The 14546-nt window shown below is 49.7% G+C and overlaps 1 protein-coding gene across 4 annotated transcripts in view; it reads left to right on the top strand.

Annotated features, from left to right (window-relative positions):
- FRMD5 (FERM domain containing 5) overlaps positions 1–14546 on the top strand; it is a 281834-nt gene that overhangs the window by 200474 nt on the left and 66814 nt on the right. For all 4 annotated transcript variants that reach the window (XM_065559122.1, XM_065559119.1, XM_065559120.1 and 1 more), the window contains exons 3-4: positions 6670–6712; positions 7915–7993. In XM_065559122.1, coding sequence (XP_065415194.1) covers positions 6670–6712; positions 7915–7993 — 122 coding nt within the window. The remainder of the gene's footprint in view (positions 1–6669; positions 6713–7914; positions 7994–14546) is intronic.

Genomic DNA, 14546 nt, shown 5'->3' with positions numbered 1-14546 from the left:
ATAGTCCGGAGGAATTTTCCCTACAGTAAACCTGGAAGGCAGTGCTGCTTCAGGTATATGTCACACTCCTTAGCTGGGGAAATATACCTTGCCTGTCTGGGGTTTGTATTTGTACTTTTTCTTAGTGATTCACTGTTTAAAAAAGTCAGAGAGAATTGTTGTTCTTCCTGTGACTAACAGCCACAGTGCAAAACAAACAGGGAAGTAAACTGAATTAGAATTAGAACTAGAAATCAACCCAGCCCTTTGTCAGGAGTCTTTCTCTACAGCTTTTCCTGTCTCTGCTGGTCTGCAAGAAGACCAGCCTGAGAAATTGTATCTACCCCAATGGGTTAATGAGCAGGGTAATGTGGTCCACCTGTCAATCAAAAAGCCAGCTGTCTCCCTCATTCACACTGTACCAGGTGAGGTGTCTCTTCTGCTTACTTTCATTACAAACGTATGTTTTGATACTTCCTGTTCCCTCAAGCATTTCAGAGCCTGTGCAGCTCTGAGAGGGGGAGCTGGATCGTATTCCGGCTCGTGCATCAGCCACAGAATTATTCACTTAGTTCCAACTGCAGGATCTTTATCATAGGCTGCGATGTGTGAACCAGAAAGAACTCAGCAAGACTCTCAGATTCCAGGATGAGCTGGCACTTAAGGGGAAAAAAATCTTTTCATTTGTAAAACGAGCCGATACGTGTGGACGAAAAGGAGAAGCAGACATGGAACTTCCTAATGGCCATTTTTTTCAGAGTAGCTTTACCAAGTAGAACCACATTTTCACATAGAGACGGGCATGTACCAGTCCCCTCTAGTGTAGGAAATAGAGCAGCTGCTACCTGGGGCAATAAAGCATGAGAAGAAACACAGTACGTGGAAGCTTGATAGAGAAGACTTCTAGGTTAGAAACTGGCTGTGCACTGCATTCATGAGACTGTTTCAGACAGCAGGATGATGGGCGCCGATCGACCAGTGCAATCTGCCAGCACCGATCCAGGCACATTTGCAATGTCCCATTCAAGTCAAAAACAACTCTGCCCAGGTGCAGGAGTACACAACAGCAGGTGTTATTGCAGGAACAGGGACTTGCTGAGCTGTCACTTTGTGGCTACGTATAATGAATATCACAGTATCTCCAATAAGTAAAATGTTTGGGCAATAAATATGTGTGCGAGTTATTTCTGCCATTTCTCAAGGTTAGTTCTCTACATTAGATTAATATTCCTTTAAAAACACCTAAAGAATGCAGCATTGTACCAGCATACAGCGTAGGCCTTAAGAGCACCTGAAACGGATGGGTTGGAAGCTCTGTATGCCTCCAACTGTTTTTTACTATTCTGGTAGCACTGGGTTTGCTGCTGAGATCAAGATCTTTCCCAAAAGCATCAGAACAGGAGTAATTTCTGTTCCTGCTCAATCCCCTTGCACCCGTTCCTCTGTCTAAGAAACAGTGCGGATACGCAGGGGAAGAGAACTTACAGCACAGCTCCCTGAAGAGTGAGGTGGTGCCATGAGTTGAGCTGTTATGGTTAACTTCCACTAAGCACGGAGATCTTTCACTAGGCTCCTTTTCCTCTCCCAGTGGAACATACCCCAGGGCTCAGGAGGCTTTGCTTGCTGTCTCCTCGGCACTCACTGGTTTTTGTGGTCCCCCTGGCTAACTTCCTGGCTAACGATGATGCAGCAGCATCAGTGGCCTCGATGTCTTTCCTGTGTGCTAGTGATCAGCTGACTCCCAATGCCTTTCTTTAACCCTGCAAGTTTTCTTCTGGGCACTTGTGCTTGCCTGCTCCTCTCGGAAATCTCTCCGACCTTTCTTCCTGCTCGTCAGTGTCACAGGCGATGAATAACCTCGTTCGAAGGAGTGGCTGAATTCATAATGGGTAAAGTGTGGTAGCTTTTTAACGGTGGAGAGCAACATTTTTCTTGCAGTGATTCTGACTGATCACTAACTGCCACTCTGGTTGTGTTGCCTCTTTGTTTTCCTGCTTGTTGGCAAATAGCCTCGTTAAATATATGTACAGATAAGGCCTTGTGTGTGATACACTGGAGTGTGTTGTCTGTTTGCATGGCCATTGAAAAGGGAGCACCATACAGGAAACTGCATGCACCATGAATCCACACAAAGGCTAAGAAGTGCCTTTGGGAATTTCTCAGTACATATTAATAGACTCAAGCGGTGACATTGTTTCTTCTATCAGAATGTCTACACAATGGGTTGGGATGGAGGCATGGAGGACATGAGCTGGTTTGTCTTGTCCAAACTGAAGTTATAATGGCATTTAGTGTGAAAAAAGTCCTGGGCTTGGTCCTGACATCACTGACCATGCGAAGATCAGAAGGAACGCTCTTGAAGTTGTGCATTGAGTTTGAGAACTCGCGTGGCTGTGTGTGTGGTTATGGCATCGTTAAGGCCTGGAAGACACTGGATGCAGAGTTCAAAAAGAGCTGGTCAGCTGGAGCCCGACCCTTGAAATGGGCAAGGTTGGCTTCAGAGAGTTACCAGCACCCTTGGGTTGTGTTAATGTCATTCTTTTTGTTGTTGCTTTTCTTGGGCCCATTGCAGTTCAATTAACGGGCACGACTGGCTGGTGTGTATTATGGGAGTCGTAACAGAACTCAGTGGAGTGACCCCGGTGTCCGACTGGCTTCAGTGTGACCAGAATCGAGGGGGCTGAGCAGGAATCATTTTAACCTTTGCAGTTAAAATGTGGCAGTTTTGTTATTCGAGAGCTGTCTGGCTTTGCATTTCTCAGTTTCAAGCACCGCGTTTAACATCTGACGAATGGGGCTGCCTCCTCAATCCATTATCACTGCTGCACAAGTAAATATTTCTTATTGGAAAGCAAACCCTTGCTGCTCAGAGACGTGACTGAGCTGGGGCGTGGGCAGCCGCTGGAAACATGTGCAGCCAGGCTCGCGTGCTGCCGTCACAGCGTATCTGGGATGAGTTCGGAGGCACAAAGCTGACTCCAGTGTTCCCAGTCTCCAGGAAGTGTGATTGTACCAGCCGAGCACATGACCCGCAGAGAGTTCTGGGCCATGCAGAAAAAGTATCTGATTTTTGTTGCAAACGTATTTATTAGTGAAGTTTGGCCAGGCTTGGCAAGGAGACTGTGCCGTGTAGCTACGAACCGTCAGCAGGTTAGAACTGGTCGTTTGAGAGACTGTGGTGAGGAAAGAACTGCTGAGGAGCCAGAAACAGTGGTTTTGAAATTTTTCTCGGACCATAAAAATTGGTGATGGCTTCTAAGGACAGGTGCCCTGAGCCTGTAGTCCTTCCCTACCAGGGGTGCCCTGGTGTTTATCTGGTCCAGTGTGAAGTGTTCCAGGTGGTGTGACTTCCCCCACTTCCCTGGGGGGATCTTAGACACTGCCTAGCAGGTCTTGCTGTTGGGGGGAGGTTTTTCCTGATGCCTTTTCCTTCATTCAATCTCATTCCTCCCTTGGCCACCCAAAGAAATTCTCCCTCCTCAAGGACTCAACTAAGGCCTCCAAGAGCTTGAGCTGCTCTCAAGGAATCATAGAATATCAGGGTTGGAAGGGACCTCAGGAAAGGGGAGGGAGGCGAGGTGCCCTAGCTGGGGTGTGCCATGTCCTGCCCGTGTAAAGGGGTCTCGTACGAACGGCTTCTCCAGTGGTGGCAGTGCTACTGTACGTACTGCGTGATGCAAGTGTTATGGGTTCCTTTTGAGCCAGGGTGACTCTTCGCTGGCTCTTGTGGCATGCGTGCTGTTTCCTCGGGATAGTTCTTCATGTTGCCTGCAATGTGTTGTGTTAACTGACCTTTCCCTGGATTGCTGTGATGTCATTTTTCTCTATTGTTTTGTGGTACCTCTCCCCAGGCATCTGTTAGCCCCCTCTTCATGCCTAGGGAAATCTTTTAGTTTCTTGCATCACCCTTTAAGTTGGGCCGCAAACGTTAGCAGCAATGGTTGCAAAACCTTGCTGCAGTAAGAACTTGCGGCTTCTTTTTGGAAGGTGCTGTCAGAGTCACTCCAGAAAGACAGGCCTCAAGTGTAACCTACTCTGTCCTGTGATAATTAAAGATGTTCTTTTTTGGCCCCCTAGCTTACCTTGGGCGATTTCAATCAATCATTCCAGACAGTGCCAAGCAGCAAACGGCATTTTGCATACGCAGCTGTGCTGATTGTACGTCCCAGCGCTGTTTGCATGCATCTGTGGCACTACTGCAAAGTTAAACAACAAGACCCATCCCTTTAAAAGAGAGGTGTTTGTGCCGGACAGAGGGAGGGATCCAGCAGGCTTGGGGGTAGCTGCAAAATCCTCCCGCTGCGATTTGAAAGAGGCAGTTTTTCAGATAGGGAGGGGTTTATCACAGCATCCATCGATGGGTTTGTGTTACATTTTTATAGTGCAGGACCGATACTAAGGGTATGGCTGTGCTAGAAACACTGCAGCTGAGCCGATGGGGTTCTTCCATCACTCTGAGAGACGGCAGCTAGCTCGACAGGAGTCTACACTGGGGCTGAGCTCGGCTTAACAACATCTCAGCAGCGTGAGCCATGTAGCTAGGCCAACTTATGTGTTAGGTGTAGACCAGGCCTACCGTGCCCCGCTTTGGGTTTAATCATTCAGCATGGGAGTGATGGATCTCTGCTTTCACAACACAAAGCACATGTCCAGCTATAACATACCCGTTCAAAGGTGGGGGTAACACGTGGGCCTAGACATTGACAGTGTCCTGTCAGCTCGCTGTGCTCTGTCAGGAATCGGACAGTCAGGCGATACGGAGCGCTAGACGCCAGCGAATGGAAGGTGCTCGAGCTGAAGATGAATGGTTTTGGCACGTAACCTGACTGATCTGTTGGCACCTGACCTGGGAATGTTGCAGCTAGTAAAGCAAGGGGAAATATTTCCCAACTATCTTGTACTTCACCTCAGCAAGCGCTTCGAGATGCCAGCAGAAGAGACTGCTGTCCGGCTGACAGAGTTCTTGCTCGACACGGCAAGATAAAATGCTCCCACTCCAGTGTCAGATGGACTTGGGTGGTGATACCTAGTCAGATGTAATGGGGCTGCTGAGAGGAAGCGTGGCAAACTCGTCCATCCGTGCGGAGGCGCAGAGCGAGAATTGTCCTAGAAATGTGACATGGTCTCTCAGGGGTTCCCTGGGCCTAAAGGAGTTAGGGCAGAAGGGAAACTGCTGGCTGCTCAAACTCTAGGGAGAGAGGGAAATTCTCCCTCCAGCTCCTCTGCCCCCTGCTCCCCAGGATGCCAGAGGGAAGGAAATGCCTTGAAAGATGTTTCTGTGCTACAGGGTGGACACTGATACTGGGGGGACACTTTACATCCACTGATGCCATCTTATTCCCTGCCATATTTGGTGCTGATCAGAGGCCGATTCTCAGCCTGCAAATTGCAGGGAGCCAAGCTCCTTTAAAATGCAGCTCTCCCCCTCCGCCCCCCCGGTTCAGGGGATGCCCCCAATTAACCCGGGGTGAGCAGCAGCCCAGATGCAGGCCTCAGTGCAGCCAAGCTAGCGCTGCCCTGAGAAGGAGTGGAGAGGGGGCTACTTAAACAAAGGTGGGGCCTTCCTTTGGGAAATGAGGTGGTTCCAGTCAGACCATCAGAGTGCTGCAGGTACAGAGTGCTAGCCCGAAATGCCCACTGCATCCCGGCCGTAGTACAGCTGAGTCTCTCGGGCTGCGGGTCTGGGAGTCTGGGCAGTCTGAGGACAGAGTGACCGGGCTAGCCAGGGGCTGTGTGCTTTGCTGGGATAGCCGCTGGAGGTGGGACAGCCTTCAGAGCAAAACTCAGTCCTTGCTGCCCCGCTCGGATGAGCCATGCCATGGCGCTGATGCCTGGCCTGCTCAGAGGCACCCATCATTACTATCTGATCCGCGTGGCCGGGCCCAGTGATTTCCAGCGGTCTTAGCACATACCAGCAGCTCGCTCTTCCAGGTGTGCTGTCCTTGTCAGTGTTAAACCCCATAGGAGTGGGGTGGAGGTTTGTCTGCTAGCCCTGCCCATGGTATCGGCGGTTGCCTCTTCTGACTCCTTTTCTACTGCAGCTGTCGCTCCTCAGAGATCATAGGGAAGCTGCACTACCTGCTCTGTCATTTGTGACGTATCAGGCTCCCCTTCTGATTTCCTGGCTGCTTAGAGTTTGCCACCCCCGTGTGAGCTGGCACAAGCTACGTTGTGAGCACGTGGCCAGATTAGAAGAAGACTTACCCCCCACTGACGTCAGTGGTAGAACTCCCATGAGCTTCCACGGGCGCAGGAGTGAGTTCTCGTTATCCCAGGGATCGGGCATTTGTCTCAGCCTGGCGTGCGGTGCAGCTGGTTGAGCAAATGTTCCTAAAAGATTCCACGTACTTTAACAAAGTCAGGATCCCAGTGGCTGGTCGTTGTGGTGATCGGGATTTGCATCTGACACGCTAGGGTCTGATACTCTACCTGCCTTGGACCGGTGTAAAGCACTCGAGAAGATGTGAGGCAGTGGAATATCAGGCCCCCTCGTTTGAAACTTCTGAGCTTGCTGCATGGTTCCCTCTTTTTCTCTATAATCTATTGGTCATTCAAAGAAACATGCCTCTGTTTCAACCCGGTTTTTTCGGTTTCTTTTATTTTTACCCAAAGAGGAGGCATTACAACATGAACACGAGGGTATTTGTTACTGGTCCTTTTTAAAAAGAAAACCTTTCTTTTTCATTTCAGCATTGGTTGGAGTTTACAAAGTCTGTTGTGAAGCAGATGAGAGGTAAGTATTGCATTTACTGTGCCTCTATGTAGGAAGATGTCTGATGTCGCCTATGCATGCTCCCCTTAATTTTATAAGCATTTCCCTCTGGTTCAACCACTTGACTTGTGTGGGTTATTTCCTGCACATCACCTAGCGAATGTGCCCTTCTGAGTATCTTCATTACGTTGAAAATGAAATAATTCTCTCGGGGGCAAATTTTCATTAAGCCTCCTACTTGTGCCAATGTAACTATGTCCATTTTGCACATGCAAAATCTGTGTTTGCTTGAACAAAACAGGTACCTGCATGGATAAATGATCCGAGTGAGCAAATAACAATTTGCAAGCCCACCTGTTTTCCAAGCAAAAGTGAACTTTTATTGCCCACACAACAGATACCGTCACGTGTACTGTCGGCACAGCCATGGAGGCCCAATGAAAATCCCCTTTGGAAATGCCCCATTATTCCTTGAGTTGTGTTTTAGAGATCTCCCCGTCCCCCTTCCTCCCAGCTGTCCCTCTGCTGCACGGGCCAGTGCAGGAGGAGCCTTGGGCATTGTGTGGCGGAAGCCCCATCCCCTCCCTGTCCTTCTCCCTTGTCTTTAGCATCCTGCTTGTAGGGTGGAAGCCAAGTGTAGGAGCACAACGACTGCTGTCATGAGCAGCCCTTGCTTGGCTAAGGTGGAGGTGGGAATCATCTTTCTGACCCCTCCCTCCCTCTGTGGTTGTGTAGGCCAGCTCACAGTCTAGCCTATAGTGTATGTACTGTGTTTGTGTGTACTGTGTTTGTGTCGGTAGGGATTGTGGGGAGCGGACAGACAGGCCATTCAGATTTCAAGCAGTGTCCTCCGTGTACTCTTGGGTGTCTAAGAGACTGGAGGACTCTAGATTGTTATTTACACCACAATCCTTGCACAGAACAGGGGGGCAAAGAGGGGCTTTTAGCTTCCCCGTTGAATTCTTTTGCCATTATGACAAAGGGAGGTGCTTGAGGCCCATCCTTTCTTTTGGTGCCTGAGGAGTTGGGATCACAACTGCCCTTGCTGTTAATGAGCGCTCTGCCTGTGCTTTGGGGGGATACGTAACCGCGGAGCCAGATCTGGTCCTGAAAAAGCTTTGACTAGCTCCTTTAGTTGGGTTAATAGCTGAGGAAGGCACGGGTGTATTTGTTCTCAATGGATACAATTCAAGTGACCGTAACATTGTCATTTTACGCTGCAGCCCAGCCTCCATTCACCATGTGTTTTCGTGTGAAGTTTTATCCCACCGACCCTGCTGCTCTGAAGGAGGAAATAACCAGGTAAGACTGAAGCTAGCAGCCACGGAATGGGGTTCGCGCTGGGTGCCCCCAGAAGGTATTGTTAAAGGTCAGATACACTTGCAGCTCCGCAATCTGAAACGTTTTGTTTCAGATTTCCCTGAACAGAACCAGTCAGAGTCACCCACCGGGTTCGTGTCTAAAGAAGCATGACAGTACTGTTACTATACACTGGAAGCATTTTATTGGCTTGCAAAGTCATCCTGCCACAGCTGATGTTTATCATTAGCTGTTGATTTAAACCCGCTAGCTTGAACTTCCACGACAGTCTGTTAAGAAGATTGAGTTGCCAGAACACAGCACTTAGACTGTATGTCATAATTATAGCAGGAGCCTGAGAGTCTGTCGACGCTGCCTTGTAAACCGGGGTCTGTGGGAGCTGGGCTCGCACGCTCGGTGTTTCTAGGCCTGCACTTAAGTATCCACCCTGCATTGTAAACCCGGGTTTACGATGCTGGACCCAAGTCTCACAGCCGTGCTAATGCGTCCACACTGCACTCAGGAGGTCTGCAGACTTGGTCTGTGGCTTGAGGTGCATCTGTGATGAAAAATAAATGGGCTTCACAGCAGGACTTGGGCTCTGGCCTGTCCCACCAACAGGGTTCTAGGACCCGGATCCTGAGTGCTTGCTGACCCGAGTCAGGTTGTCTTGTGTGTGGATGGAAATGGGGCTTAGGCTCAAACCAGACTCAGAACCTGGCCATTGTGTGCAGTGGAGACATGCCCATAGTGACTACGATAGCCATGATTGCAGAACAGGTTCTAGTCTCACCCCTGGGTATTTCAGTTCCTTGTAACTTTCACCTTTCAGGCTGAACTTCGCCACGCGTGGTCTCTGCTGAAAGGTGACTCTGTTGCTCTGTACTTAGGAACAGCAACAGTTCATCTGTTGTGGAGTATTAGGAGAGGTTGAAAAACGCACTTTTCCCATTGTCAAAAATCCACATGCCACTGTTTTGAACAGCTCCAGAGCCCAAGTTATGGCTGCACATGTGCTTACATACGTAGTTACGGGTGGACATACACCATGCACTTGAAAGGGTCTAAGCACGTCTCATTCCCCTCGAAGTCGCTGGTAGCTGTTGGTGACCAGCAGCTCTCAGGATGCATCGCTGTTTAAATAAGGGGAATGTCTTGGGATGAAATGTGTAGCCAACTGCAGGTCAAATGTTTCACACTGTTTCTCCCTATGAAGAAATTTGGGCTTTCGTTCTCTTCCCTGCATTTATTTTTGCAAGAGGAAGGGTGGCCCTAAATGTACAAGCACAAAAGTGTATCAGTACTTAGGGAATGCTCTGTTAAGTACTTATAGCAGTTATGCCACTTGCTGCCTCAGTTTCCCCAACTGTAAAACAGAGATAGTGATACCGACTGGTCTCTTTTGTAAAGCGCTTTGAGAGAGTCAGTGGGACCTAGGCTCCTAAGGCACTTAGGCTAAGTTGAAACTTTGTCCCTCAGTCCACATCATTGTGGGGGATCTGAAAGCTGACCTAGGAGTGAGACCGACATTCCCGACAGAACTTGTTTGGAGAAGTGGGGTATAATGGAGACTTGGGGCTAGATCCTCAGCTGGTGGAGATCTGCGTGGCTCCATTGACTCGATTGTCTCCTTGCCCTGGGCAGGAGAGACTGCAAGTGCTGTATGTTAGTTGTTAGGAAGGGGATAGTGGAGATGTCCACACGTGACTAGTGATTTTGTGTGCTGCACTCGACACCTCCACGGGATTTCATTTTCTGAAAGAGCTGAGCACCCAGTCTCTGAAAATCAGGCTCCTTTAAGGTGTCTGAAGTCAGGCACCCCAAAATCACTGGTCATTTTGAAACCTCGGCCTCTGTGTTTAGGTGTCAACTGCTCAGTGGCAAAGCCATTAGCCGTGGTTGCTTTGATGTTGGCATTTCCTTCTTCTGCCCCTTTCAGTCAGATGGGAGTTATGAGACCGGCAGCTGTTTTTGTGGGGGAGGGTTGGATTCAGCTGGAGATGCTTCATCCAAGGGCTGCCACGGGTCATCCCCCAGTCAGATTATTGTGTCAAGATAGCGGCAGCGTGGCACGGGGTCTGTTATCACCACCCATACGAGTGGTCAGCTGAGAGAAAACAGCCTCGTCAGGACGGGTGGTTAAGTACAGTAACACCCTGCCAATATTTTAGCCAGGAGGAGTTCCTGCAAAACTCCCTCCCCCGGCTTAGCCCGCAATAACCCTTGTGCACAACAGTTCTGTGTGCCTGTACGCCAGGCGGGTGGGGAACAGGCCTGTTGATTCGTTGGTTTTCTTCTTGAAACCAAAATGCTTCCCCATCATTCCCATAGCCCAGGAGGGGTGCGGCACTGCTTGGAAGGGACACTCACACCCAGCACGCTTCGCTGGCAATGGTTACGCTTTGTGGGGCCAAATCCTCAGCGGGTGTAAATTGGTGTAGCCTCATTGAAATCAGTGGATCTGTGCCAATTGAGTACAGTCCCATGGTGTGCAAACTGTGCAAAATTATGCAGTAGTGAGTGCAGTCCGTGTGTGTGTGTGTGTGTGTGTGTGTGTGTGTGCGCGCGCGTGCACGTGTGTGTGTCTGCGGTGTTGCGTGGGGGTATTTTTCCATCCCTAGGTACGTGGGGTTTCCTTTTATTCTCAAAGTCCCTGACATTTGCTCCATTCCAAAAGCAAAATGGATGCTCTTCAGAGGTATACTTGTGAGTCCTGGAGATGAGTCACCTCTGGCCAGGAATGTGCTCTGGCACATCACTGGTTAAATATCCTTCCCTCATAAGTGGGGGGAAGGGATTGTTTGTTACCTTGAGACCAGTTGTGCCATCAGGGGGGCACCCAGGAGATAGGTAATGAAATGTCCGGGCTCTACCCCCTAACAGGAATGCAGTCTCCAAAAATGCCTTGATTGTTTACGAACATCTGGGGTTATCTTTGCCAGAATCCAGTCAGGTGCGTTTAACTTGGAGGTTCATCAGTCCCTTTAAAGGTCTCTTCACTGGCTGGATGGTGGAGCACAGTTAACGAGCTGCTGATCTGCTAGGGGTGGGGAAAACCCTGGCTTAGGTCAGTCTTCACGTCCTATTCTGCTCTGAGGAGGGAAGGCGCATGGCCGTGGCCACGAGGGTAAATGTGAGAACGCGAGGAGCATGGTTCCAAGCTGCAGTGGTGGAAGGAACTGGTGGGATCTTTCTTCTTGTGCTGCATTGCGGCACGGGGGTGACCTGATGTGATGGAAATGTTTGACACAGCTGTATTTGGGTGCCTGATTAAGATTGGGACCTCCTCCTCCTCCTCCTCCCTGCAGATCCTAAATAGAGGGTGCTTTATGGTCCTTTGTGGGGTGCAGTGGTCCACCTTATTTCCCTGGAGGTTCAAGGTGGGGGAGCAGGCCAGGTGGTCATGGGAGTACACTCAGTGGTCAGTGGAGGACAGGGGGTTGACATGTTTGGGGAGGGAGAAGAAATCCCATGTGAGTCGTGCCAATGGAGGGACGGAGGGAGAGCTCAAGGTGACAGCAAGGGCAGGGGATGTAAAAATCTCTAGTTTCACAGCATGAGGTGTGAGTTGTCTCAAGGCTGCTAAGACCCCCTTCCCTGCCCCGTCTGCCCCGCCACACCTCACAAGGTTTAGCCAGTGATGTGCGGAGGCAGGTTCCCGGAGCTCCCCCAGGGGGTTGATTGAAGGGTTGCTTTTCCTGTCTCGGTGGAGCTGGCCTCTCCTGGGCTTGGCTGACTCGTCCCTGACAGAGTGGTCTTGTCCCAGGAATAAAAATGCTGCTGAGGAGTAATTATTTAGGCAGTTTTATCTGGTGATTTGTTCGGCATTTCAGCTTCACTCGGCCAAACCTGAAGGAAACCCGAGGTTTAAGCGGGATCAGATCTGGGGAACCCAGCCCTCTCTTGGGTTAACTGCAGCCACTTGCTCCAGACCCAGCACAGCTGATGCACTCCTGCTAGGCCGCTACTCCTGTGTCTCCTCGGTACGCCTGGCTGTGGAGCGTCGTGTTTGACACTTACAGGTTCACGCGCCTCGTGGTGGATTGAAGGGTTTGTCGGAAGCCTGTGGCCTTGTAACAGCAGATGGGGGAATTCCTGTCCTGTGGACACTGATGAAGTCGTGGGACAATAGCAGCATTTCCCACAAGGTCTGGCCGCAGGATGGGAATGATGAGCATTCCTGCAGGGCAGGAGAACCAATGTCCATCTCCCTATGCCGGTATATTAAACATCTCACTCTGTGTTAGCACGGGGCGCTACATTCTCCCCAGGACTCTGAGCATTGGCTAGGCATATTTCAGAGAGATTGTCAATGAACTAGACGGTTGTCAGAGCGTGATGCCCTCCCGCTGCTACATGTGTGTCGGAGTAAAGCCGAGTCGCTTATTTTCAAGGCAGGACTCTTGATCCTCTGACAGCATTCCATTACAGTGACTCCGTTTCTATCAGATCAAATGACTGATGCGGATTGAATCATTTTACCTGTTAGATGTTGGTGCGCTAGAGTTTGAATTGCTCACTGGTCCTGACATACTGCAGTTAGATTCACTTGTGGGGGAGGAGCAGAATCCTATTGTATGTCTCAGCCAATCAGACATAAGCTCCCCTTTAAAAAAAGTATTGTATTTATGTAACTAAGCTGGCTCAAGCCTGATTGTTTTTTAAAAAATGTCAACACTTAGTCTTTAGCTGCCCATCCCGCCTTGCTGGCTGCCAGACATTCTATTGGGGTAATTCACTGTCATCTTTGAACAGTCACGCGTTATCTGAACTTCATTGACTCTTTGTACAAAATGTGCCTGATTCTAGGTGGGCTATAAATATTCAAATTCTCTTGAGCCTGGAAGACAAATCTAGCTCGGCGGTGCAATGTCTCATTTGCAATACTGCTCAGATTGGCTTTTGACATTCCGTTCCGATCACGGGTCTTTGGTGGGGGGTCGATTGCACTAAATGCTGCTCCAGAATTTATCACCACTGTTTAAAAGTGTTGAGGTGGATTTGGCAGAGCGGTGAGAGATGAAGTTTGCTTGAATCTGAAAGGCGGGGTGTGATTAGGACTGCGGGGAGATGAGGAAGCGCTGGGTGTGACTTTAGAACAGGGGAGGGGAAGCTAATGCCAGCAGGTTGCGTGCGGGAATGCAGAATTTGTCACAAATATCCGTGTAGGCATAAAGAAGTGGGCTGGTTTGGGGCTCAGCATGCATATTTGTTCCCAAATTTTGCTAGCAAATGGAAAAGAAAAACATGCCGCAGTTAGCCACGCTGCCCATGTGTTGACACCACCCCCAAACGCTTTCACATCTTGGCTTGCTGTTCTCTTGGGATGTGTATAGGAACATTCAGCACGGCTGTGTTCACACACAACAGGTCACAGTAGCTGCGATGCGCCAAACCCAGAGAGCTGAGCTTTCCACGCTAGAATTTGCTGTGGTAGTGGAGTGTATTGCCGTGAGCTACCACAAGGTGTAGGCCTTGGAAATGCTACGTTTGGTTCCCATTGTCCCCGGTCCGTCATAGAAGACAGAGCTGGGAGAGATCTCTTAGGCCATTGCTAGTCGTTTTCCAAAGTTCTCATCAGAAGAGCTGTTAATCACAGGACCAAAGGTTTCGGGCTTTGTTTCTTTGCCCTTTCCAAGATGGTGGGGTGTTTCCTGCTTTCCAATACTCAGGATTCACTCCCAGATGTAGTGACCTGTTTAAACAGGCCCTCCCTTGTTATTTGTGGCCAGGACTCTTTGTCTAACCTTTTCATAACCGGTTCTGTTAGTTAGCCTGCCTACCGCCTTGTCTGTTAAATTGATGGCCAATGCAGGCACTGCTCTCGCTCCGCCTCTTCTGCTTAAAATACGGAGCCAGATGAACAGCCTGCTACTTCCTTATTTCCACCGCACGTCCCCGTTAGACGTTTATTCTTTGTCTGCTGTACGCATTGAGCGAGAGCTGGTTTCTTTCCAGGCTGCTAAGAAGCGACAGCAGAAGCCGAGGGGGGAAATGCTGTGTGAGTAGCTGGCAGTGTCCCTTAACTCTAACACTCAAGGCAGTAAGGGCTCAGTCCTGCTTTCATGAAGTGAATGGCACAACTCTCCTTGATTCCAGTGGGAACAGGTTGTAGAGGAGCACTGGCTAGGCAGGGAGTGAGCAGGAGACCGCGTCCATTCCAGACTGCGTGATTGTAGGAGCCCTCCCCTCGTTTGTGCCCGTTGTCCAGCTGGAACAAACAGAAAAACAGGCAGGTTTGTTTCAGGAGATGTCTTTGGTTCTGGTGTGTGAAGTATTTGCAGACGTGCAGTTTTAATAATGTAACTTCTAGCATGAGGCGATCAGACCGATACAACAGTTCCAAAGCTGGCTAATTCTGACATTCATTCCCCATGATTCCCTTTTCCCCTCGCCTCTGGCACAGTGTTAACTTGCCTGCAAGCCAGCTGTGAGTCCCTTCCACTCTTCATTCCTGCCTGCGCAAGTAGGGCGCACCTGTTCCCAGATGCTGCAGCTTGATGATAAGTCAAGGAATGGTTCCTGGCAAAAAGCCTGTCCCGCCACCTGATCGCTA

Source organism: Chrysemys picta, chromosome 10 (genome assembly GCF_011386835.1).
Source record: "Chrysemys picta bellii isolate R12L10 chromosome 10, ASM1138683v2, whole genome shotgun sequence".
NCBI classification, from domain to species: domain Eukaryota; kingdom Metazoa; phylum Chordata; order Testudines; family Emydidae; genus Chrysemys; species Chrysemys picta.
Note: the sequence above shows the minus strand (reverse complement) of the source record. Positions and strands in the feature narration are given on the sequence as shown.